At 36.7% G+C, this 25,827-nt stretch overlaps 1 protein-coding gene across 3 annotated transcripts in view; it reads left to right on the top strand.

Annotated features, from left to right (window-relative positions):
* PELI1 (pellino E3 ubiquitin protein ligase 1) overlaps positions 1-19,464 on the top strand; it is a 95,366-nt gene extending 75,902 nt beyond the window's left edge. For all 3 annotated transcript variants that reach the window (XM_044918537.1, XM_021699055.2, XM_021699056.2), the window contains 6 exons: positions 5,371-5,510; positions 8,538-8,667; positions 12,133-12,234; positions 15,994-16,191; positions 16,286-16,474; positions 17,034-19,464. In XM_044918537.1, coding sequence (XP_044774472.1) covers positions 5,440-5,510; positions 8,538-8,667; positions 12,133-12,234; positions 15,994-16,191; positions 16,286-16,474; positions 17,034-17,600 — 1,257 coding nt within the window. In that variant the 5' untranslated portion in view covers positions 5,371-5,439 and the 3' untranslated portion in view covers positions 17,601-19,464. The remainder of the gene's footprint in view (positions 1-5,370; positions 5,511-8,537; positions 8,668-12,132; positions 12,235-15,993; positions 16,192-16,285; positions 16,475-17,033) is intronic.
* The last annotated feature ends 6,363 nt before the right edge of the window (positions 19,465-25,827 follow it).

Below are 25,827 nucleotides of genomic sequence, written 5' to 3' on the forward strand. Positions count from 1 at the left end.
CATTCCTTTGGGAAGAGTTGATACAAAAACAATTGTACTTCACTGGCCTTAAAGGCCAAGTACAATTGTTTTTGCATCAACTCTTCGATTAGAGTCCTTTATCAGTCAAATTTAATGAGACTATTTCTAAGAAATATATATTTTATGGCTCGTTTTTTATGTTTTCCAAGCCTACACAGAAAATAATATTCTTGAATGTGTTTCTTTAAAACAATTTGTTTAACTTGGGAAGGTCCCTGCTGATGAGAACATGCTTACTTTCTAAGGATCAAGCAGAGTTTTAAAATAATAGGTATTATAGAAAACAGCCTTATTATTAGTAGGATTTTTTGCTATCCTTTTTTTCCAGTCTCAGGTAGAATTAATGGTGCTATTTAATACTCTTTTTGTTAGATCATCACATTGGGAAAGAACTGAATATATGAGGTCAGACCAACTAACTTAATTGAATATCAACAGGTGGGGCCAGTAATTGAGGCATTAGAATATACTTTATATAGATACCCATTTCACGGTCTCAAGTGAATTTAGGAATGACTTTAGGAATTAATTTTGAAGAATTCTATATTTTATTCAGATTTTAAATATAGAGAATATACAAGGAGGGTGGGTACAGGAGCACCATCTAGCAACTTAGCTTTGTTACAGATTCTAAACCACTGTAAAAATCATGACTCTTCAGAACATGTAAAGATTCTAACAATTCTTTCCGACAAACACATGTAAACATGTATTAGAATTGCAATGAAAGGTTCCAGGAGAAGTAGTTGTCATAGCATATGTTATTCATAGTTTAAGAATTCCAGTTATAGATCATTGGTTATATGCCATTTTGAATTTAAGAAAACTGTTTATCTTGGGTCATTTAAGTGTATAAACAGTACTACTAAAGTGTTTGATTATTATAGGTTTCAGATTATTAGATACAGAAATAAAAGCCAAGTTTGAGTGTGTTCCTGTATTGAAACTTTGATATCACTGATAAAATATCCCAAAATCAGGCCTTCTAAGGGACCTAAGCAGAGTAAAAATAAGTATAATTGGAAATCTCTTGTTTTTCTTGGCTAATTTGGCCAAGGTCTGTATGGTGGATATATGCTAGCCCTATCCCAGTTACTTGTCAAAGCTAAAAATTGTTCTTTTGCTATCGAGGTGATGGGACTAAATCTATAGTCCTAAATGTACATTACTTATAAATTCTTATGTTAGAACCAGATGGTCTCGTATTTTTTCCAGCTCCAAAATTCTCTTCATTCTACTTTAGTCTCATCATTTTTAGAGATGAGGGAACATTGCTTTGTTCAAAGAGAGCTAGAACTAGAACATAAGCTAATATTTGCTAGCCCTGCTATACACGAGTATCAGCCAAATATGGGCATTCACATTTATCACTTTCAGATTTCAGCCATATCTGTGTACTTACTGATACTATTTAATACTATTAAATTGACTTACCTCTTTAAATAAGTGTTTTTAAAAGGAACATTTTACTACTATAAATGGAGAATTATCACTTCCTAAAAATAGAAAGTAACTCTAAATGGGAGTACAAATCAAGACAAAGCCACATTATTAAAATTTAATTTAAACTTTAAATTTAATTCTTGTTATTACATTTTTAATTCTTGCTATTCTTGGTCAGAAATGTATCAAAGCAATGTTTTTGTGTTTGATGGCAGTACCTTAATTGTCTAACAAGAAAAGCACAGTTAAAGCTTCTAATTAAGCTTTGCTTAGCTTTTTGTAATGGGATGCTTCTTGGAGGGGGGAGTAAGAGGGTATGAATTCTTGTTTGTATAGTAAAGTCTGATTTAATATAGATCAGAAGGTCTTGTAATATGGAACCAAAACTGTTCTTTGGTTAATTTGAATTTAATTTTTTTTTTAAGAAATTTATTTATTTATTTGACAGCGAGAGACACAGCAAGAGAGGGAACACAAGCAGGGGGAGTGGGAGAGGAGGAAGCAGGCTTCCCGCGGAGCAGGGAGCCTGATGCGGGGCTGGATCCCAGGACCCTGGGATCATGACCTGAGCCGAAGGCAGACGCTTAACGACTGAGCCACCCAGGCGCCCCTGAATTAATTTGTTTTAGAACTCTTAAATTTTTACATTGAAGGTTTTAGTTAGCTTCATATTATTTCTTTTTCTAAATGGAGGATATGATCAGTATAGTTTATTTTATTGAAATAAAACATTTCTCTGGGGAGATGAGAGGATTTTATAGAGTATTTGTATGGAGGGATTGTGTTTTTTTAATAGTTCTTAAGCATGTTTTATTTATTTAAAATAATTTAATAAGTTTTTTAAATTTACTAACGATAAAAATTAGTGTGTCTGAATTGCTGGTTTAAATGTGTATGTCAGTTACAACGGATAAAAGAGGGTCAAATGGCTAAGCTTTTTCCTTTTACTTGTTCTTACTCATTGGGCTACAAATAGTCTGTGTTGCCTTCTTTCCAAAAGTGCTGCTATAGAGGCTGTATTTCACTGTACTATAGAAAAATACAAATAGGCATTTTTCATTCATTAGTTTCCTATGGAACTTGTTGATGGAAGTATAAAATCAGGAGACTGTCATGGGTTAGCTAGTAAGAGTTTTGTTGTGAAAAACCTTTGTAACAGGTCTAACAGGAAGACCATGGAGAGAACAGGTATAGGAAATAACTGGTCCCATTAAGCTGCGGATGAAATAATCATAATAGTATTATGGGGATTATTTATTGTAGCATTTTTTCTGGCTTATCAGAAATATTTTGTTTTTCATATGTGTGTCAAATTTATATTTCTTAATTAAGCTTTTTAATTTGGGATCATTGTAGATTCATATGTGGTCACAAGAAATAATACAAAGAGAGATTCTGTGTATCCTTTACACAGTTTCCTCCAATGGTAATATCTTGCAAAACTATAGTAAAATATCACAACCAGAATATTGACATTGGTAAAAATACAGAACACTTCCGTCACCACAGGGGTCCTTTCTGTTGTCTTTCTGTAGCCATGCCCACTGCCCTTTTACTCCCACCCCCTCCTTAACTCCTAGCAAGCATTTATCTGTTTCCCATTTCTATAATTCTGTCATTTCAAGAGTGTTACATAAATAGAATCATTTTTGTAACCTGTTGAGGTTGGCTTTTTTTACTCAACATCATTCTCTAGAGATTCAGCCATGTTATTTCATATATACCAGTAGTGTGTTCCTTTTTATTGCTGAGTACTATTCCACAACATGGATGTACCACTCACTCAGTAAAGAACATCTGGATTGTTTCCAGTTTTTGGCTATTATGAATAAGGCTGCTATAAACATTCATGTACAGGTTTTGTAACATAAGTCTTCATTTCATTTCTCTAGGATAAATGCCCAGGTGTGCCATATATAATTGTCCTAAATATTCCTTTACATATATTTGAAACCACATCAGACAGTGTTAATAATTTTTGCTTTGACTTTCAGACATACTGTAGAAATTCAAGAAAAGGAAAGCTTATTGTATTACCTGTATTTTTACTTACCATGTTTTTTCTTCTTTTCTGATGTTCCAGGGTTCTTTTATCATTTTTCTTAGAGAATTTCTGCTAGCCATTCTGATAGAGTAGATCTGTGGTAACAAATTCTCTTTAATTTTCCCTCACCTGAAACTGTCTTGATTTCCCTTCCATTTTTGCTGGGCATAGGATTCTGGGTTGACAGTTCTTTTCTTTCAGCACCTGAAAAATGTATGCTACTTTCTTCTGGCTTCTGTGATGTATCTTGGCATGGAATTCTTCAGGTTTATGCTCTGTGAGGTTTGTTCAGTTTCTTGAATCTGTGGTTGTGTGGTTTCGCTTCCCAAATTTGGCAAGTTTCCAGCCAGTATTTGAATACTTTTTCAGCTCTACTCTCTTTCCTCTCTTTCTGGGTTCCAGTGATACAAATGTTAGATCTTTTGCTGCAGTCCCACAGGTCCATGAGGCTCTGGTCTTTCTTCATTTTCTTTTTCTTCCTTTCCTTTCCTTTCCTTTCCTTCTCTTCTCCTCCTCCTCCTTCTTCTTTTAGTCTCTTTTCCCTCTATTGTTCAGATGAAGTAATTTCTCTTTTCTGGTTCACTGATTCTTTATAATGTCCCTTTTATTCTGCTGGTAAGCCCATCCTAAAAAGTGAGCTTATTTTAAATTTTTGTTTCTTTGTCCAGACTTTTTTTTTTGGTTCCAGATATGTTTGCAGTTGTTTATTAAAGCATTTCACATTTTTATCATGATTGGTTTAAAATCCTTTTCAGGTAATTCTGATCCTTTTCAGGTAATTCTGATCTCTGTCATCTCAGCTTTTGTCTTTATTATCTTTTTGCATTGTCTTAAATCTTTCTAGTTCTTAATACAATGAATGGTTTCTGTTGAAACCTGGACATTTTGGTGTTATGGTCTGAGACTCTGGATGTTATCTACACCTACTGTTTCCAGTGTCTTTTTCTGTCACTGCCTTGGCTAGGGAATAGTGGCTGCTTCCTTATTACTGCCAAATAGACATAGAAGTCCAGTTTCCCTAGTCAGCCTTTGTTGACACCCAAAGGGAAGGGAATCCTTGTTATTGCCAAGTGAGTGTGGAAGTCCAGGCTCCCCTGACGCTGCTAGAGTAGAGGTGGGGGCATGTTACCAACCAGCAGGGTGGAAGTCTTGGCTCCCTACTTGGCTGCCCTGACAATACCCTGGTTGGGGGCGGGGGGCTAGGTTTCTTCCTTATGGCCTCATGAGGTGGAAATCTAGGCTCCCCACTTGGCTCTTGCTTGTATAGGCAGTGGTAGGGCCAGTGTTTTCTGTGGTGTTTGGCTACAGTAGAGTGGTTATTGTCAAAAGTTATTTCTCTTGCTAAGGCAGCCCCTTTCTCATTCCTTTAACTAGAGAGAGCAAGCTTTTGGGTGGATTTTTTTTTTTTTTTTTTGTCTCGGCCAGTTGACATTTCCAGGTTGCTGGATTCTTCAGCTCTTAATCTGGGATATATTAAGCATAAAGAAAACCCAGAGAAACTTAGCACTGTGTAATTCCTTGTGCCCCAAGGTCCCTAGCTGGTCTATCTTCTCTCTACTTTTCAGAGTCTTCTTATGTTTTATATATAATATCCAGAGTTTGTAGTTGTAGTTAGTGGAAATAATAGGGAAAAATACTCCTACTCCATTTTCCTAGAAGTGGAAGTTACCAAATTTAGATTTTTAAACTATTTAAACAGTTGGACCAAATATATAACCACTATTGGGGAAAATGTCATACACTTTGTATATTATATGATAACTTTGCATAATATTGTGTTCACAAGGACTGCTAGAAAATAACATCTTTATTTAAACTGAAATTCATTGTTCACATTATTAATGAAAACTTTTTCTCTCTAGGAGATAATGCAAAAGGTGTCCCAAGGCTCCTGACCAGTGAACAAAGATTTGAGAAAGACAGCCAAGCTCATGTTTTCTCCTGATCAAGAAAATCATCCATCCAAAGCACCAGTAAAATATGGTGAACTCATTGTCTTAGGGTAAGTTTTCTCCATCTGATGACACATAAAATTGAATAATATATAGTAACTTTGACATCTAGGTTAAAATTACTTTTTAGATTGTATATCCTATCTATGTCCAAAAATGATTTAAAGCTACAGGATAATATTACCTCAAAATAATATTGATAATGTTAAATCAAGAAACTCTTGGGGTGCCTGGGTGGCTCAGTCGTTAAGCGTCTGCCTTCGGCTCAGGTCATGATCCCAAGGTTCTGGGATCGAGCCCTGCATCGGGCTCCCTGCTCTGTGGGAAGCCTGCTTCTCCCTCTCCCACTCCCCCTGCTTGTTTTTCCTCTCTCACTGTGTTTCTCTCTGTCAAATAAATAAAATCTTTAAAAAAAAAAAAAAATCAAGAAACTCTTCTAATCCTCATTTTTATGCCATCTCTTGTAAGTGCTCACATATGCATAAACTTTGCCTCACCCTTACCCCAGAAAGAATAAAGCTTCTTAAAGGTGAAAAATGTACAGTCTAAATGTCTAAAGTCATATAATTTTTCCGTTTGTCTTCCCTATCCCATCATTTAGAAAAGTTTGCCTCACCTGACTTTACCAAAATCCCTTCCCCGTTTAGGTCATTTCATGTAGGTTAGTATTTATTTGTTCCTTTGTCCTTCTGAGGTAGTTGTTGCTTTGTGCTTACGGTCCTATTCTTCGTATGATAGAGTTGTACAGGCTAAAGATATGATGACTCTGAAGCCCAGAATCTCACTGCTCATTTGCTTCCTACGTATTCTCATCCATACAACTTACACAGACACAATCTAAAGAATGAGGAACAGATGATTCCGTTTATTCAGTCTAAAACTTGCATTAACTGTCAAAACAGAGATACAATATAGTCTATTAGCTAGAAATTTCAGAAACTAGAAATTGCAAATTTTACTTTCCCCCTGATGTTTCTTTTCTTCTGTCTAGAAAACAGCTCTAGGAACAATTATATGACTTTAGACATTTAAAACAACATGTTTTAGAGTCAGGTTGGTACAAGGTCTTGTTTAAGTGAGAATATGTCCCTTGTTTCAGAGCAGAGAGTAAGAGAAAGTCGGAAGATAATATGGAGTTAATGAGCTTGACTAGAAGTCAGGAATGCTAGATTCCAGTGCCTATTCCAACATTGCTAGTTACATGACCTTGGGCAAGTCACTTCACCATTCTGGGTCTTGGTTTCCTCTTCGGTAAAATGACAGACAAGATCATCTCAGGCTCTTTGAGACCTAAAAATCTTTTTTCTCAAAAACAATTTAAAAGATTAGAAAATTATATAGTAACTACAATGTTACCAACTTCACATCACATAGATCTTAAGGTATTAATGACAAACAGCTTTTAACTACCAAAAATTATTCAAAGTTAAATTCTTCTACCAGGAAATCTGAGTCATTTGAAGACTGGAATTTAAAATTTAGTTATATGGTTTAAACTGCCTTTCTTAGCCCAGAAGTTTCTCAGTTAATCCTTGGCAATAATGGTTGTCTCTGTATCTGGCACTTGGTGTCTTAAAATACAAATAATACTTCTTTCCAGCCCTCTAGGAAAAATAAAGCTGGATAAGGTTGTCAGTTTGATGTTGTTGCTACTTTATTAGAATAGTTTTGAGCTACAGAAACACAATGTTTGGGAATAGAGAGTATATCCCCAGGAGGAAAACAAGTCATATAACTAGGCAGACAGAACAGTCAGGACCCAAAATGGGGCTGGTGGCAACACATAGCCTAGAATTAGTACTGTATTAACTAAGGAGTGTGACTCTGAACTCTCAGCAAGGCTAGCAAGATTGGCAAGGGCTTTGTCCAACAGAAATCAGTGTGTTATTTTTTATAAAGGATCGGTATAATTTCTACATATGGCAGTGTGAGTAAAGTCCCTTCTCTTCCTTGTCAGCCACTAATGTAGGCCATTTTACAATCACATTCTCCTACAACCTCAAAATTGTCCCTGGTCTGTGCCTCATTTTCCCTCAGATTGACCAACTATAAATGAGAGACCAGGAAACAAACCAAAGATTTTGTCAGGGGGCAGGGAACAGTGAATGAGGAGAGATTATTATTAAGCCATTGCTTATGCCAAAATGAAGCAATGAAGAATTTTAAAAAGCCTGACACAAACACCTGGATTCAGATTCTAGTTTTTCCATTGTCCCTTGTGTGACCTTCAGAAAATGACTTAATTTCTCTGAGCCTCTAAGGAATTCTATTCCCCTGAGGAATAACTTAAATTCCAAATTGTAAAAGTTGAGTGATGCCAATCTCAAGAGTTTTTATGAGGATGAATTAAATGAGGTGCTGTATGGTAGAGAACCCAGTAGTGCCTAATACATGGTAAACACCCAAATGTTTCGTTGTGAACTTCTTTCCTATCCAGTCCTCACTTACTTGCTTATTTTCAGCACATGTATATGGTATCATGGAGAAGTGGTCATAAGATCTGAACGACAAAAATATGTTTAGTCACTATTCAGCAGGCATCTCAGTTGGATAAGTTTTGCCAACATAATATGAATGTGTATGTGCACATTCAAGTCCTGAAACTTATCAGACTTATCAAATGAGTCTGAAAATTTCAGACGTTAAGCTATTTAAAGTATTTAGTTGACAATTAAAGGAGATTGTTTTAGACAATTCATACTGTACTTTTAAAGGTTGTATTAGCACAGGCAAACATTCACTTTTAAAAAACATAGAATAAGGCATCAGATACGCCATTAATCAGCTCTTGATTATCTTGAATAAAAGAGGAAAGAAAAATACAGATAATTTAAGGCTATTTATAATCCAAAAAATACTTCTTTGTGACTGGGAGTGTAACCAGAATCTCATTTTGTTTCATGCTTAGACAGCTGGTCTAGGGATCAGCAATTACTGAAGGGAATTGGAGATACTTACAGTGTGCTAATAGATGATTAATTGAAGATTGATCCATATTGTAAAGCAAAGTAAAGCATTTATTTCAGAATTGTGCGGTTCTTACAAGAGATCACCTACACTTTTTTCCCTCCCATCAGGTACAATGGATCGCTCCCAAATGGTGATAGAGGAAGAAGGAAAAGTAGGTTTGCTTTGTTTAAAAGACCTAAGGCAAATGGGGTGAAGCCCAGCACTGTGCATATTGCTTGTACTCCTCAGGCTGCAAAGGTAAAAAGCAAACAAACCCAAATTAAACTAAATAAGTTAACTTGAGAAATTGAAACACTTGTACATGTTGTTTCTGTTCTCTAGCGTTCCCTTCACATTCTGTACCAGAAGTTCCCTTTTGTTTCAATGGGAGCAGACACTTTGGAGACAATATTTGAAGGGCTGCCATATGGAAGGGCATCAGACTTTTTTTTTTTTAAATGACAAACCAGGATCAGTGGGTGGAAATTAGAAAGAAACATTCCCTTTTAATAAGAAATTTTTAAAAAGGTAGGTTGGGACCAGGGCTTTATCTAGTATTTAGAATTATACAGCTGTCTACCCTGAGAAGTAGGAAGTTTCCACTGTTCCTAGAGGGGCCTTGCCTGGGCTGAGCAAGGAATGTAGTATATAATAAGAGTACTCAGGTACTAGAAGCATTGTTTGGATGAGGTGATTTTTTTAAACTAAGGGTTTAATTGTGTGCTGCTTACAAGAGATCTTTATCAAAGATTCTGTGTATGCTCTTATTTTTTGTTTGCTTGTTTTATGACCCTCAAAGCTTTTAACATAGTGCCTTGAACAAAATGGACCTCAGTTAACTATTAAATTGAACCAAAACTATAAAAGCATATACCCAGTTGTATCTACAGTATAACTTCTCAGTCTCCCAGTATATTTAATGCTTAGCTCCTTTTTCTCTCCCTACCAAAATCTCCAGAACCTGAGCCATCATTTCGGGACACTTAGGCTTTTCCTGGAGTGAAAGACAATTTAGAGGGAATTTTAAATCTTTCCATTTCTGTGAATTCCTCTACTTTCAATTTTGTAACACAGAATTTGTATTTGATATTGTGTTGAGTGACTAAAATTACAAAGAGTCTCTCAGCTTCTGGAAGTAATTGTATCCTTAGCTAGGTAGCCCCAGGATGTGCATTAATATTTTACCATCTGAGGTATATCTTTGTAAGTTAAACAAGAGAGAAATTGGCATATGGTGGCTTGTTTTAGGTCATAGCTCCAATCCCTGAAGTTAATTGAATTTGTTTTGTATCCAGCATGGTGACTAGAACAGTTCTCATGTCTTGATGAGGCCTCCTCTATTACTGTTTGAGACCCAGTGAATATAGAAAAGGGACAGTTTCTTTTTAAGTGTTTCTTTTTGCTCCTTTGGAGAGAAGTGTTGTGCTAAGCAGGTGGTGAGAGTGAGTGAAAGCTAATGACCCAGGCCGAGGAGCTCTGTGCCAGAACTGCCCTTGCAGCGTGCTCTTGCATTTGGGGTACGCCACTTCTCTGTGCAGGGTTGTCTCCCATGTTGTCCCCAACCGCTAATGCCATGTAAGCCTGCAAATCACAGCCAGAAAATGCACCTACATAATTCCAGGTGCCCCTTTCACAGCTAATACTACCTCTGGTTGAGAACCACTAGCAGAGGGAAAATAGTTATGATCCCTATTTCTAAAATACCCTATTCTGGCAGTCATCTGGGATAAGGTTAAACCCCGCCTTTCAGTCCAGTGAGAATTTAACTAGACATAGTTCTTATTCTTAATCTAAGACTAGGTTTAATAGCTAAAAAGCCAGAGATTACAATCTCAAAGTACACAAAAACCTGTGTTTTTAAATCCCTTTAGCCATTAAGAATACATTACTTCTGGGACACCTGGGTGGCTCAGTCGTTAAGCATCTGCCTTCGGCTCAGGTCATGATCCCGGGGTCCTGGGATCGAGCCCCGCCTCAGGCTCCCTGCTCAGTGGGAAGCCTGCTTCTCCTTCTCCCACTCCCTCTGCTGTGTTCCCTCACTCCCTGGGTCTCTCTGTCAAATAAATAAATAAAATCTTAAAAAAAAAAAAAAAAAGAATAATTACTTCCAAGATTATGGGCAGTATTTGATTGGAAAATCACTGCTTTATGCTAATTAAAGTAATTATAGTTTTTAAAATCTATAAAACAATTATATAATGTTTATTTTAAAAACATCAACAACGTGCATGGGAATGATCTACATTGTGTTAATGAGGTGTTGTATACCTCTATGAAGAGAGGGGAGTGAGAGAAACATGTAAGCAGCCTTGACACTGCTGTTGAATTTAATTTCTTTTAAGAAACCAGAAGCAAAAATGGCATTGTTACGGTTTGATAAAGCTGGGTAGTTGGTACCCAGGTGTTTTATTTATTCTCTTTAAATATTTGAAAATTCCACAGCCTTAATTAATTTTAAAGCTATTATTTTAAGGCTTTATCTATTACAGATTACCTACAAATTGAAACCAAGTAAGGTTTTATAATGCCAATGTTCTAATTAAGAAACATTTTTTGGGGGCGCCTGGGTGGCTCAGTCGTTAAGCGTCTGCCTTCGGTTCGGGTCATGATCCCAGGCTCCTGGGATCAGCCCCACATCCGGCTCCCTGCTCGGTGAGGAGCCTGCTTCTCCCTCTCCCTCTGCCTGCCGCTCTGCCTACTTGTGCTCTCTCTCTGTCAAGTAAATAAATAAAATCTTAAAAAAAAAAACAGGGCCCCTGGGTGGCTCAGTTGGTTAAGCGACTGCCTTCAGCTCAGGTCATGATCCTGGAGTCCCAGGATCGAGTCCCGCACTGGGCTCCCTGCTCAGCAGGGAGTCTGCTTCTCCCTCTGACCCTCCCCCCTCTCATGTGCTCTCTCTCTCTCATTCTCTCTCTCAAATAAATAAAATCTTTAAAAAAAAAAACATTTTTTGAATTTAGCTTCTTTGCTTTGTATAATCATTCTTTTGTGTCTTTGTATCTGTTTTGTATCTGTTTTCCTTTTACGTAACCTATTTCCACTTCCTTTGTTCAGGTTTTCCCCCTTTCTGATATTATCTTCAACTGATATACATAGAAAACGCCTGAAAACAAAACCGAAAAGTTCTTTTTAGCAATGTCTTTAGTTTTAGTTTGGGATAAGTCAAAAATACAGTCGTAAGCATTGTGTCCATTTCCTTTGGTAATATTTAATCATCCGATGAATTTTTCTGTATTTGCCCAGCATATGGCAAATGTTTGTCACCTGTAGAGTCCCAGAATGATTAAGAAAACCATTTAACTCTGCTTGTTGGTAACTTGTTTATAACTCTTTGAGTTACTTTAAAAATAAGAATCTTCTTATCTTGCAAAATTCTGTATTTCCTCCTTATTAGAGCATGATCGAGTATTATTTTCAGTTTCTGCATGGGCTTTGATTTTGATTACTTTATAATTTAAAATATTTATAAGGGAGACCTAGATTTTACAGTGTTTTTATACAATGAAATTAATGTTCTTATTGTATAACATCTTCAAGGTATTCTTGAAACCCCACTCAACCTGAGTAACTACTGTCACAGCTGAGGTTACAGAAGAGTTATTAATTTCTACCTTAAATTTTGGGAGGAAAATATGTCAAACATGTGATAGCTTACTTTTCTTTTTTGAATTTGATTTGACTGGCCTACCAGCTAATTTTTGCTATTAATCTTTTCTTTCTTAGGCAATAAGCAACAAGGACCAGCACAGCATATCATATACCTTATCTCGGGCCCAGACAGTGGTGGTTGAATATACTCATGACAGCAACACTGATATGTTTCAGGTACTATAACATCTGAATTATTTTTGTCTTAAAAAAAAAAAAAAGTTGAAAACCTATTTTCAGTGACTTTTGCTGTGGTCAGTTTCATGATTATCCTATTTTAGTCATGTATTACATTAAAATATATATTGATTTCTAAATCTCATATATAGAAGTCAGCATAGCATGGTTAAGAAATGGGCTCTGGTAAACATTACTTAACCACTCTATGGCTCACTTTCCTCCTATGAAGTGCAGATAATAGAGCTTCCTTCATATGACATTTAGGAGGCTTAAATGTGTTGTTAGTACATGTAAAGTGCTCAAAGCTGGGCCAGGGAGCTGGTAAACACTTAGCTATTAATAATAGTGGTTATAATAATAGCTCAGTTAGCTATTATCCAAAAAAAAAAGAACCAAGAAATATTCTGCACATATTTATGACCGTTTTTGCCACTATTTCCCACCTTCCTCTCTAGGTAGGAAAATGTACAGGCAGTCTCTAATTGTCCATATCACGTTTGTGATCAGACTTGTTTTTCAGCACACATTTGCTCCAAGCTACTAATGCGGTAAAAGGTTTGTTTTTTTTTCTCTCCTTTTTGTACCAGTCCAGTGCTGATGTTTTTATAAACTTGATAGATGATAGAACAGTGAAACCCAAAGATGTAAACAGAATCCATGCTGTCTTCTCCCTTGTTTGGTTTTGTAAAGCCCTGGATTTTTTGGAAACAAATAGGACATAAAGTACCTGATAATGTTGCTCTTACAATTACTGTCCCAATGACTTTTCAATTTTTCTTTATTTTTATCAAGATTGAAATCTAAAGGCCTGGAGATGTCTTTAATTATAACCAATAGCAAAGTATTTCTCATTGAGGTCACTTATCCCCCCGCCCCAGCCCTTCTAGTAGAATACTGAATTTTTTAGAATAGTGTCTCTGATATCAGAATATGGGTGTATGTTTATCTTTCTTGCTATTGCCAAAAAAATTTAAGATAAATAACACCCTTAATGAAGATGAAGGTTGGGATCTTAATGAGAACCTAACACAAGCTTTAGGATGATTTTCCACATTTTATTTCGCTGACAACCAGTTAAAATAAATATGCCTAATTAGCTTTTTTAAAAATCAAGATGCTACCTAGATGTTTGACCCCAGACTAGAATTTTAGTTTCAGAAAATACCTTGAATTAATTTGTTTATCCCTTATTTTTTGTCAGTAAAGTTACTGAAATCTTGTGAGTTAAAGGTTACAAAGTTAGTTGGGGGCAGAATTGGGGTTAAACCAGGCATTCTGATTTCTAGAACAGTGTCTTTACCATCTTATGAAGGTCCTTAAATAAGTTGCACCATTTTTGTTTTCTTCCTTTTCATAAAGGAATAGAGAGTTTTTCCTAAGTAGTAGTCATGATGCTCCTTCTACAAAGCATTATACCAATGGAAAATCCAAACATTTCTACATTAAAAACCAGAGATATATCCAAAACTACCCTGATAAATTAGCCAGTCTTTGAGGAACTGGTTTTATAATCATTCTGGGATTGCCTGCCTTCCAAACTGAACAAGAATGTTTATTGTTCAATTTATCAGCTGTTCAAACTCCAACTCTGCATTGGTTAACACTATGAAGTAAATAAAGACATTACATGTTGATTGTATTCATAGATGCTACACTGGCAGTCTGAATGTGAAGTACAAGCTTCTGATTGGGTTGAAGAAGGGTGAGGGAAAGACTTCATAGCAGTGCCTTTTTATCCAGACTTTTTTTTTTTTTTAATCAAGTTGAGTAGGATTTTGTCAGTCCAGCCAGTAGAAAGGCATTCTGACAAAAGAGATGGCAAAGTACACAGTGTGGTAGAAGATTGACAAGTGAGCTGCTTGTAGCTAGAATATACTTTTCGTGTGATTAGCAATGATAGGAAATTAAGCTGGATCAGTGGGAAGCAAATTGTGAGGTCAGTTTCTAATTATTACAGAAATAAACTAAGAAGTTTGGATAGTCTGTAAGGAACCATTAGGGCTTTTAATGAGAGTGGGAGGGAATGACATGATAAGATCTATATTTTTAAAGCTAATAGTAGCAGTTAGAAGAGGAATTACTAAAATTTATCTGAACGCACAGTTATTTTTTTGGCATCTGATCATGATCACATAGGTTTTTGCTCTTTATAGATACTTAAGATTTCTTCCTTCTTACCTGTCTTGACCAGTATTGCTTTGATGTCTTAAATCTCCTCTAAGACCCAGAGCAAATCTCAACTCTCTTGGAACAATCTCTCCTCCCAAATAAATGCCACTTCTGAATATCTTGATTCAAAAAATCAATCCTCAATCCATTCCTGGGCCTACATCTTTTAGATCTAAAATAGCCTTTTATTCTTAGAAATATTTTTAGTTTCAAAAGTCTGAGACCATTTTCTTTGTATATCATTATCTTAAAAAGCAGGAAAAGGGACATCCAGTTTTCTAACCAGCCAGTTTTCTTCTAAAACTATCCAAACTAAAGAAAGACTTATACTTGATAGGACAAAAATGCTAAAAGGATTTTATCCGAAAGTGTGTGCTTATGAGGAATTCTTGAGGCTCAACTATGCAAAGAATGACTTTGAAGTGTCATCATCATTGTAGAGGGTCAGTGTTTTTTCTCAGTATCCACTTCCTTCAATTTTATACTACTTTATAACAAATACATGAATGAACTCATCATTTTTAAATGTTTACTTTAAAACCCTGTGACACTTGTCAGGTCTGTCATCTCTTCCACAGATTTCCTTTTTTCTTTTCATTTTTAAATGTTTACTTTAAAACCCTGTGACAATCAGTTCTGTCATCTATTTCCTTTTTTCTTCTCAACTTTCATCTTTCAAAATGAAAATTAATATATTTCCTAGCTAGTACCTCTGAAGATGTTTTAATTTGCCAACCCATCCACCAGAACTCTTATCTGGGAACCTTGTCTCTCTTAAATATGGCCAAGAACCAGGAAGAAAATAAAAAGGACATCTAGGCCTATAAAATAAAGGCCACAAAAGGCCATGCACTAAAATTCCTTTTCTTTGCTCCCTGGAGAATCCTTTAGGAACTTACCAAGAACCTTTTGAAATGCTATCCTTTAAAGTTTAGTTTTTTTGATTTCTCAGCCCACAGCAGAATAATAGTGACTAGTTAGAGGAGGGGTATGCTGCCAGAGTCAAGTATGCCCAACAGCAAGAAGTGATAGCTGACAACCTGACAGAACACATGAGAATATAAAGTATATATAAGACCTCAAAGAAAGCTATGTAAGCCCATAACATAAGGATCAGCCTTCTTGTACACCTTTATAGCACCTGAAGACATCACTGCATTCAGTGTAATATAAATGGTATTTATAGTTTAATGTCCTGGAGACATCATAAAAGATTTACTTGTATGTTCACTATATTCTGTTAAAGAAGGCAGAATAATACATGGTAGGCATATTTCCATCCAAAGGGGTTAAAATTAAAATCTGCAGCCATCTAGGAATCTCAGCCATCCTAAACTCTGCATTCCCTGAGGGTTTCATATATTCTGGATGGTAAGTTCCCTTTTACTCCTATGCTCTAAATAATTACTGTGTCAGAACAAGTTTGACAGATTAGTTTTCTAGGGTATAGATGCCCTCAGAGTTAAGTATAAGTTTGAGCTTTAGAAATTTCAGAGGCTTAATGATTTCATCTTCTTGTACCTTTCTTGAATGGATTTTCCACTGTGTTCCTTTCAGTAGGTTTATAGATATTTCTTTTTCCCTTAGATTGGTCGGTCGACTGAAAGTCCCATTGATTTTGTAGTAACTGACACAGTTCCTGGAAGCCAAAGTAATTCTGATACACAGTCAGTGCAAAGCACTATATCAAGATTTGCCTGTAGAATCATCTGTGAACGGAATCCGCCCTTTACAGCACGGATTTATGCTGCAGGATTTGACTCATCAAAAAACATCTTTCTTGGGGTAAAAAGCTTTTTCCTAAATGGTGCATTATTTTTAACCACTTCTGTTTCCAAATTACAAAGAACTGGAAGCTCACTGTTCTTATTGCTACTAGGAGAAGGCTGCCAAGTGGAAGACATCAGATGGGCAGATGGATGGTTTGACCACTAATGGCGTTCTTGTTATGCATCCACGCAATGGGTTCACAGAAGACTCCAAGCCTGGAATATGGAGAGAAATATCAGTGTGTGGAAATGTATTCAGCCTGCGGGAAACCAGATCAGCTCAGCAGAGAGGAAAAATGGTAAGTATTGAGGTGTAGCCTCTTATTTAGCTCCAGTAAACACATTGGGTGAGTTGGACTGAATGTATTACATAATTCCCAAAACTCTCAAATGCTGACACAGAGTGCTTAAGTCTGACTATCAGAAACACTGACCACTAAATATTATACTAGAGGGTAATATCTTAATGTTTCAATCAGGACACTTTAAAAATTTGTTCTTTCATATTACGTTAATATATTTTAAAACCTAAGCTTTCCTAAATTAAATAGCACTGTGTAGTTTCTATTTATATCTCTTTGACCATGATGTATATGGGAAATATTAGACTTACTGAGTAGCCAGATGTTTTAATCATAAGTAGTCTTCACTATCAGGCTGAAAAGAAATATGTTCCTGCTGCACATTTTATCCTTGATTTTCAAACTTATATTTTTCATGACTGCCATTAGAGTTTCTTACATTTAGTAACAATCCTAGGAAATCTCGATTCTTGAGTAAGGAGCATGTAAGACCAAAACTCTCATGTAAAAATTGAAAACACAGTGTTGAATGTTTTTTGATTCTTGTTTCTTCTAGGTGGAAATTGAAACCAATCAGTTACAAGATGGCTCATTAATTGACCTCTGTGGTGCAACATTGCTGTGGCGTACTGCAGAAGGCCTTTCCCACACTCCTACAGTGAAGCATTTAGAAGCTTTAAGACAGGAAATCAATGCAGCACGACCTCAGTGCCCTGTAGGGTTCAACACACTAGCATTTCCTAGTATGAAGAGGAAAGATGTTGTCGATGAAAAACAACCATGGGTGTATCTAAACTGCGGCCATGTACATGGCTATCATAACTGGGGAAACAAAGAAGAACGTGATGGAAAAGATCGTGAATGTCCCATGTGTAGGTCTGTTGGTCCCTATGTCCCTCTGTGGCTTGGATGTGAAGCTGGATTTTATGTGGACGCCGGCCCTCCAACCCATGCATTCAGCCCATGTGGGCATGTGTGTTCAGAAAAGACAACTGCCTATTGGTCCCAGATCCCGCTTCCTCATGGTACTCATACTTTTCATGCAGCCTGCCCCTTTTGTGCACATCAGTTGGCTGGTGAACAAGGCTACATCAGACTTATTTTCCAAGGACCTCTAGATTAACAGACAGTTGTCCTCCAGGACTATATTATAAAATTTATAAGCTAAGTGAGTTGGGTTTTCCAACCTGTTGTCCATGTCACAGTTTCTCTGCTCTGGTCATTTGCATTAAAATGAAGAATTTTTTTAAACATTTATAATAAGTAGTAACAATTTCTGATCAAAAAATCTGGGAAACTCAAGAAAAAGAATTTCTGAAAGTATCAGACTTTGAATTCTGAGTTTTGAAAATATATTTTGAGGATAAAAAGATGCAATCTAATTTGTTGCCTTCCTTTTAGTGTTTTTGAATCACCCATCCTCAGTGTTGGAAAATTGTTTTATATAACTGAGGGTACTGTTGGTTCAAACTATGTTAGTTTACAGTTTGTTGCAAACATTGTAAAATACAGCAACATGTATATTAACTTTTTTCTATTTATCTTTATTATAGAAAACATCTTAGAATGTTCTCGATAGAGTAGCATGGTAACGATGGTGTCACACTTTCGGTGTGAATGGTAGTTTAGCGAGCATAGCTCAAGGATTTACAAGCTTAGAAAGAAGGACAAGAGAGCCTCTCTCCCTGCCCCCTTCTAAATATGGAATTTGGTAAATTAAAATACTTTGTAAAACCAAATTCATATTAATTATTATTGTGTAAGAGGTGTTTGTTTTTAACCACATTGAATATAATCAGGAAAGTTTTTTTCTTAATGTTTCTCTCAAGTGTAGTATATAACAAAACTTAATGCTAAGAAACATTTTATATGCTCCTTTGAATATGCAATTTAATCTAGATTATCTATTTTTCTCCCATGATAACTAATCTGTTTTTAGTATCAGCAACATTTGGCAAGTTTATTTTTTAGATATAAACTGTGGTTCATCTGTTCACTGTTTCTAGAAAAAAAAATCATTCTCATGAGAAAAAGCATAAATTAACAAGGAGGAGAGTGACTTGATTTGCTTTTAGAAAAAGAAATACTTAATTGATTATTCTGTTTGTGGTCTTATCCAGGCATTAAGAAATGTAGAGAGATATAAAGGGTTCAATGACAGTAGTGCCCCCCCCCCCTTTTTTTAACCTAGCAGACCAGCCTTAACTTTGTGGGCTTTGAATCCTAAGGAGAGTTGCCACCATGTGACTCAAGGAAATGTTTGGTTGGCAGATGAGCACCAGTGACAGCTGAGTAGGGGAACATACTTGCATGGTATGTTTATTCTCTAATTCCAGTAAGTTCTTTGCTTAAAGAAGCAAGAAGACGTTTCTTCACTCCCTCCCCTCCCCTTTTTTTAATGCACCACAAAGGAAGTATAGACAGTTGCACTACATCAAACCCTTTGTGACACTTGTAGAAATCAGTACACTTTTAGATTAGACAGAATCTTTTTTTTTTTAATCTTTTGATTTGTTTTTCCTTCAGTTCGCAAGTTGTGTAATAATTGACTCTAGCAAATTTTCGTATGTGGTAGTATAGCTTTAATTTATCATAACTATTACTATACTGTTCTGAATTTTCTTTTGGTTTAAAAAAAAAAAACTGTTGCTTAGAAGCCATGAACTATTTTACTTTAATTCAACTTGTCAAAATTTCCTTGTTTTTAAAAACGGTCATTTGGGTTCACTCAGGAAATGCATGTCAGGAAACTTGTATTATAAGTTTACTAGTTGTGATGTATCAGTAACTGCTGTTACCCCCTTTTCAAAGAAATGTAATTGATTTTGAAGTTTTCTAGATAGTCACATGCTTTGTGACTAATGCAAGGAAATCAAGTCCAGTGTTGTATTTGTTCTAGTCATTTCTATTCAGGCTATATATTGTAGCTAATTTTTATTTGCAATTAATTTATTCAAACTAAGTAAATACTTTTCAAAATAGATACTTGAATTTGTCTCCGTGAGTTCGTTTTTGCATAACTGAGAGTGGGAAACCAGAAATGAAAACTCTTGGACAAATCTACCCCCCACTTCAAAAATATTCACTTGAAATAGATGAAGAATTTGCATTTAATGTAACACTTTAAATCTCTGGTTCTCTTGGGAAAGCATCTCTGACTTATTAATAAAGGAACTTTGTTTAGTGGTTGAATAATTGAAGCTTTGGTAAAGTCCTGCTAGGGAGTTGGCTGTCTGCAAGAGTGGGATACTAGACCTTTGAAACAGTGCTTCACTGACCATGAAAGGTTCATGTTCTTCCCAGAGTGCCTCGGTTCCCCCTTCCTCCCAACTATGAAAAGTCTGGTTCATTTTCTATCAAATTCAAGTTTGTTTGTTTGTTTTTAATAATTTTTTTAAGGATATTTATTTATTTATTGAGAGAGAGAATGATAGAGAGCATGAGAGGGAGGAGGGTCAGAGGGAGAAGCAGGCTCCCTGCCGAGCAGGGAGCCCGATGCAGGACTCGATCCCAGGACTCCAGGATCATGACCTGAGCCAAAGGCAGTCGCTCAACCAACTGAGCCACCCAGGCGCCCCTATCAAATTCAAGTTTTGAAAACTCAGGTAATTTAAATCATTAGGTGTTTTTCTGTTCAAGCATTTTGAATATTGGTTCTGTCATTTTGTTGATGCCTAATGGAACACTTTTAGTTACTCAGTTGTATTAAGGGAATATCAGTATTCTGGCCAAGGAGAAAAAGTTGTATTTAGGTCTCCCAAATGTACTCGAAAGAAAGATCATCTTTACGGCTTAACTCTTATATCAAAGTGATTTTACCATCTAAATGTTCCTTAATTTGTATAGGGAATTTCCCTTCATCAAACATGTTAGGGTCATGAAGTGAGACAGGGTACATATCCAGAAGGAGGAGTCTTTTACCAGACTATCTTCTTGAAGCTGTCATTGCTTACTTCTACCACTTTAAAAATATTCTGGTATATGTAAAACAGGATAGGAATATATAATAATGTAAATAAGTATATAATTACATCTAACATGAGTACTCCTACTCTAGTCTTCCCTCAGGATACCTCAAGAACCATGGGTGATGCATGATCTTCTGACACGTAGACTGAGTGAGTGAGGGCACCAGTGAAAATCCATCCGTTATTTCTTAGAACTATATTTAACATATCAATTTAAACACTTGGGCCCCTCATCCTGATGGATCATCTTGTGCTATCCCACTTTAGAGACCACTGGCTAAGAGATCTATGATCTATTCTTTCATATTTATGTTCCAAGCATTAACCCTGTGGCATATCAGATCACCAAAGTACTGCTTAGTGAACTATATTATTCTGTCTCCCACTCCCACTTTCAGAAATAAGTATACTTTAAGACCATGCCCTCAAATTTTATCTACACATTCTTGCAACAGGTATTTGAATATCTGCTACACACCAAGCCACACTGGGTGATTTAACAGGAAAAAAATCCTTGCCCTCATGGAGCTTATGTTTTAGTGGGGAAGATAGAAGTGAATAAGAAAAATAAAAGACACAGCATGATGGATAGTGAACAGTGCTGAAGGTTCAAATAAAGCAGGAAAGGGAGATACAAAATGTCATGGGTGATGTGTGTGGAATGTTTGCAATATTAAAGAGGAGGGCAAGGGAAAGCCACACTTAGGAGAAGAGCATTTAGGCAGAGGGAATAGCAATTGCAATAGTCTTGAAGGAAAAGTGTGCTTGGAATATTGCTGTAATGGCAAAACGGCAGTGTAGCTCTGTAGTGTGAAAGGGAGGAGTTCATAGGTAAGAGCAGAGAGGAAAAGGAATGAAACTAGATCATGGAGTGCCTCCTGAGGCTTGACTTTTATTCTGAGTGAGATGGGAGCTATAGGAGGATTTTGAGCAGGGAAGTGACATGATCCAACTCACGTTTTTATAGATGCAAATAGACTGAAGTGATAATGGGGGGACCAGTTAGACCCTTGCAGTAACCCTAGAAGGAAATGATGGCAGCATGGGTCAAAGTGGTGGTGGTGGAGCTGGTTTGAAAAGTGACCAGAACCTAGATATATTTGAAGACAGAGCTGACAATTATTGCTGGCAGATCAGATGTAGGGCATAAAAGGAGAGGAGTCAAGCATGACTTGGCCTGAGCAACTGGAAGAATAGAATTGCCATTTAAAGTGGAGATTATGAGAGGAAAAATTGGGGGGGAGGGAGCACTGCTTGTGGAATCAGGAACGTAGCCTTGGACATTAGGTTGAGACTCCCCTATTAGACAAGGTACTTGCCAAAGGTAAGCTGTCTCCACTTTTGTTTAAGCTGCTGTCAAAGTTCTTGACCATCATGAACAAAGTTCTCCATACACGCTCTGTTAGCTTAGAAACAAGAAGTGTTTCTCCTTGATGAATGGCAAACTCCCTGTCATTAAATAGAGAGTTGGGACACCTCTCATGTTTCGCTCTTTGCTTTGGCTGCCCTCTGAGGAAATCAAGTTCTGTTTTCAACTACAGTAATTTCCTTTAACCAATGTATTCTGATACTGTTTTTCTCCCTTAATGTACATCTTTTTCTGTAGCTCTTGCCTTTTAAAAAAAAAAAAGTCCTGTGAATTTTAATATTTTGCTGCTTCAAATTCTTTCTGGCAGTGGTAAAGCACAAGTTGTGTTTTGTTTTTAAAAATTTTTTGAATATTCAGATGTTTACAGAAAACAAAGAATTCTTGAACCTGTAAGTCCAGATTTCAATATTCAGCTTCCCTTAAAGAAATATGCCTGTATTTTTGATAATATTGTCAGCAGAAAATGGAGTAAATAAGATCTCAGAGTATCAGAGTTTTCCTAGGAATTGTTGTAAAGCATCATGTCCAAACATTCTGTTAGATGATACGATGGGAATGCTGGTCTGTTTTGGTTGACATTAGATTGTAAACTCAGCTATGTATGTTAAAGTTAAACCAAAGCATAAGATAAATTCCTCACAGCTAACATATGACTATTTGTTATGTGTCAGGCACTGTTATAAATGCACAATTTTAAGTATATTATTTAAAGCTGAAAACAGCTCTGTGAGGTAGGAATTCTTGCCTCCGTTTCACGACAAAAACCAGGTACAGTGTTATCTGGTAACTTGCCCAAGGTTCACATGGCTCACGACTCCAGGAGGTAGAATTTGAACCTTGGAAGTCTTGCTCCATTCCTGTGTACGCAGCCACCATGTTTGCTCCTTCCTCCTTTTTTATTGAGTGGGATTTGGAGTCTATTTCTTTCATAATTTTAAAAAAATGATTTAAGGTAGCTAACCAAAATTATAATTAAGATTAAAACATCAGGGGCGCCTGGGTGGCTCAGTTGGTTAAGCGACTGCCTTCGGCTCAGGTCATGATCCTGGAGTCCTGGGATCGAGTCCCACATCGGGCTCCCTGCTCAGCAGGGAGTCTGCTTCTCCCTCTGACCCTCCCTCCTCTCATGCTCTCTCTATCTCATTCTCTCTCTCAAATAAATAAATAAAATCTTTAAAAAAAAAAAAAGATTAAAACATCAATAGCAAAATTTTTTAAATGAACAACAACAAAACAAGGGTTTGGTATTATAACAAAGTAAGATAGAACCAGAAGTGGTGTGAATACATGAATGGATTTAATGAAGACCTGTAAACTTGCTAAATGTGAGTCATAAATCAGTTTAGCACAAAGATGTTTAGCAGGTTATTCAGTAAGGGAAACATGAGCAGTTATAAGTTCCAGGCAGCTGCTTAGAAGGTAGCAGCAGCAAATTCACTGATGCAAAAACTCATGATCATTTCTAGTCCTGCAACCAGAGAAGTTCACATCCAGGAAATAGAACCATTCCTTCATACTGGTGGATTCATGCAGGATTGTCTTTCTGTGACTGGCTTATTTCACTTAACGTAATGTCTTTAAGGTTCATCCATATTGCATATTGCAAAATTTCCCTTTTTAAGGCTGAATTGTATTCCAGAGTATGTATATACCATATTTTCTTTATTCACCTGTTGGACTTTCAGATTGTTTCCACATCTTGGCTCTTATGAATAGTGCCGAAGTGAACATGGGAGTGCTGATATCTCTTCAAGACCCTGATTTCAATTCTCTTGGGTAAATACCCAGAAATGGGATTGCGGGATCAAACAGTAGTTATATTTTTAATTTCTTGAGGAATTTTTAAAAAATTTTTTGTGTTCCATAGTGGCTGCACCATTTTGCATTCCCACCAACAGTGTGCAAGGGTTCCAGTTTCTCTACATCCTTGCCAGTGCTTTGTTGTCTTTTGTTTTTTGAAACTAGCCAACCTGACTGGAGATCCTGGCTGGATCAGTCGGTTAAGCGTCTGCCTTTGGCTCAGATCACGATCTCAGGGTCACGGGATCGAACCCTGTGTTGGGCTCCCTGCTCAGCGGGGACTCGTCTTCTCCCTCTCCCTCTGTCCCTCCCCACTGCTGTGCTCTTGCTCACTCTATCGCTCTCAAACAAATGAAACATCTTAAAAAAAAGAAAGAGCCAAACTGACAGATGTGAAATGACATCTCCCTGTGGTTTTGATTTGCATTTCCCTGATGATTAGTGACATTGAGCATTTTTCATATACTTGTTGGCCATTTGTATATCTTCTTAAGAGAAATAGCTATTCAAAGTCCTTAGCCCATTTTCTAATTGACTTATTAGTTGTTGTTTTTTTAACTATTGAATCATACGAGTTTCTTATGTATTTTGGAAATTAAGCCCTTATCAGATATGGTTTGCAAATAAATTCTCCCATTCCACAGGTTGCCTTTTCATTCTGTTAATTTTTTTCCCTTGCTGTGCAAAAGTCCCACTTGTTTATTTTTGCTTTTGTTGCCTGTGCTCTTGGTGTCCTATCTGCTCCTTCCCCACTGTAATGATAGAACACACTGAAAGAATTCTTTCCCAAGTTGATGAGCTATCATGGTGCCTGGTCTGTGGTAGATGCTCAAAAACTATTTCTTAGGTAATTGTAGGAAACAGAACTCTGAACCATTAAGCTACCAAGACGGTCTCTAAGTAGGAGCATTAAAAAAACAGTCAAAAGAATGAAGGTTACAGAAGCTATTTGATCAGAAAATGGTTCTTATTGGCTGAAAAGATAAAAATGGAAAACGTGGAGACATCACAAAAAGTGACAATAAGTAGGTGACTGGGCAACAAGAAGAAACCCAGGGATGATGCCAGAAGAGAACAAAAAGGATTCTCCTGGAGAAAAGAGAAGGAGTATCAATTACAGCCCAAAAGTATGTCATCCAGACTTGAGCGCCTGTCATTGGTAGGAAGGGCGCAAAAAGCAATTGAAGATTGAAAGGGAAAATTAAGATCTGTCCACCTTAGAATTTCCTGAAGTTCCACTCTATCATGTTACTGTGTAACTATTAATAAAAATACAGAACATGAAACTAGAAGGGATCTTGGCAATCAAGTTACAGTTGAGAAACCAAAGCCTTTATCAGTCAGGCAAAGTGGCTCCTGACTGATAAATCTGATACTAGAACCTCTGTTTCCTATGTCCACATAATTCAGGGACTTAAGTCACCAAGATTCAGTTAAATTCCCAAGTTTTGTTTGTTGAAGCAGAGATAACGATGTTGCACTTTAATAGTTTCTATTTTTAAATTACAAGTGGCAATAGAGTCAGAACATCAACTATCATTGTGTTCTAAACAATGAGTCCCAACTGTAGGGGATGATCTGCTTCAGAATTCTTTCCAATAAAAGGCTGCCTAGTTTGGAAATGAAAGACAAGAGGAGGAAGTGAGAATCAAAGCTTTGTGCCATAGTTTCACTAATAGCCCTTTGGTACTCTGCATGAAATCATGCAGCTAACGGGAGTGCTCACTCAATGACAAGGCTTTTCTGTCACTTTTTCTGTTTATTGTGAAGTTAGCACAGTTGTTTTGCATACCACACGTCTGCGGGAATGCAGCACGTTCAGATACTCCTCATTTTCAGTTGGCTTCTTTGTCAAATGACCTTTGGAAAATGAGTTGAAATGGTGATTGTAATATCTCATTAAAATGTTAAAATTACTATATTGCCAAGCAACTCAAAATCTTTTTTAATCCACGAGGTAACCTAAACTCTAAGTGCCCATAAAGTTGTCCAACGCTTGAATCACAAAGGAGAGATCCCTAGGTAGAGAAACAGGAGTTGACAGTAGTACCTAGCTGTACAAGGACAAAAGAAGGAATTTCCCGCAAAATGGCTATCAAAGATCTACAGCAGGTAAGAGCTCCCACGGCAGGGATGGGCTCGGGTACAGGTGAGAAGGGGTAAGGGGAGGAATTCTTAGTAACATGTTAAGATCTTAGTAACATGATAGGAGG

This window comes from Neomonachus schauinslandi, chromosome 10, assembly GCF_002201575.2.
Source record: "Neomonachus schauinslandi chromosome 10, ASM220157v2, whole genome shotgun sequence".
NCBI lineage: Eukaryota > Metazoa > Chordata > Mammalia > Carnivora > Phocidae > Neomonachus > Neomonachus schauinslandi.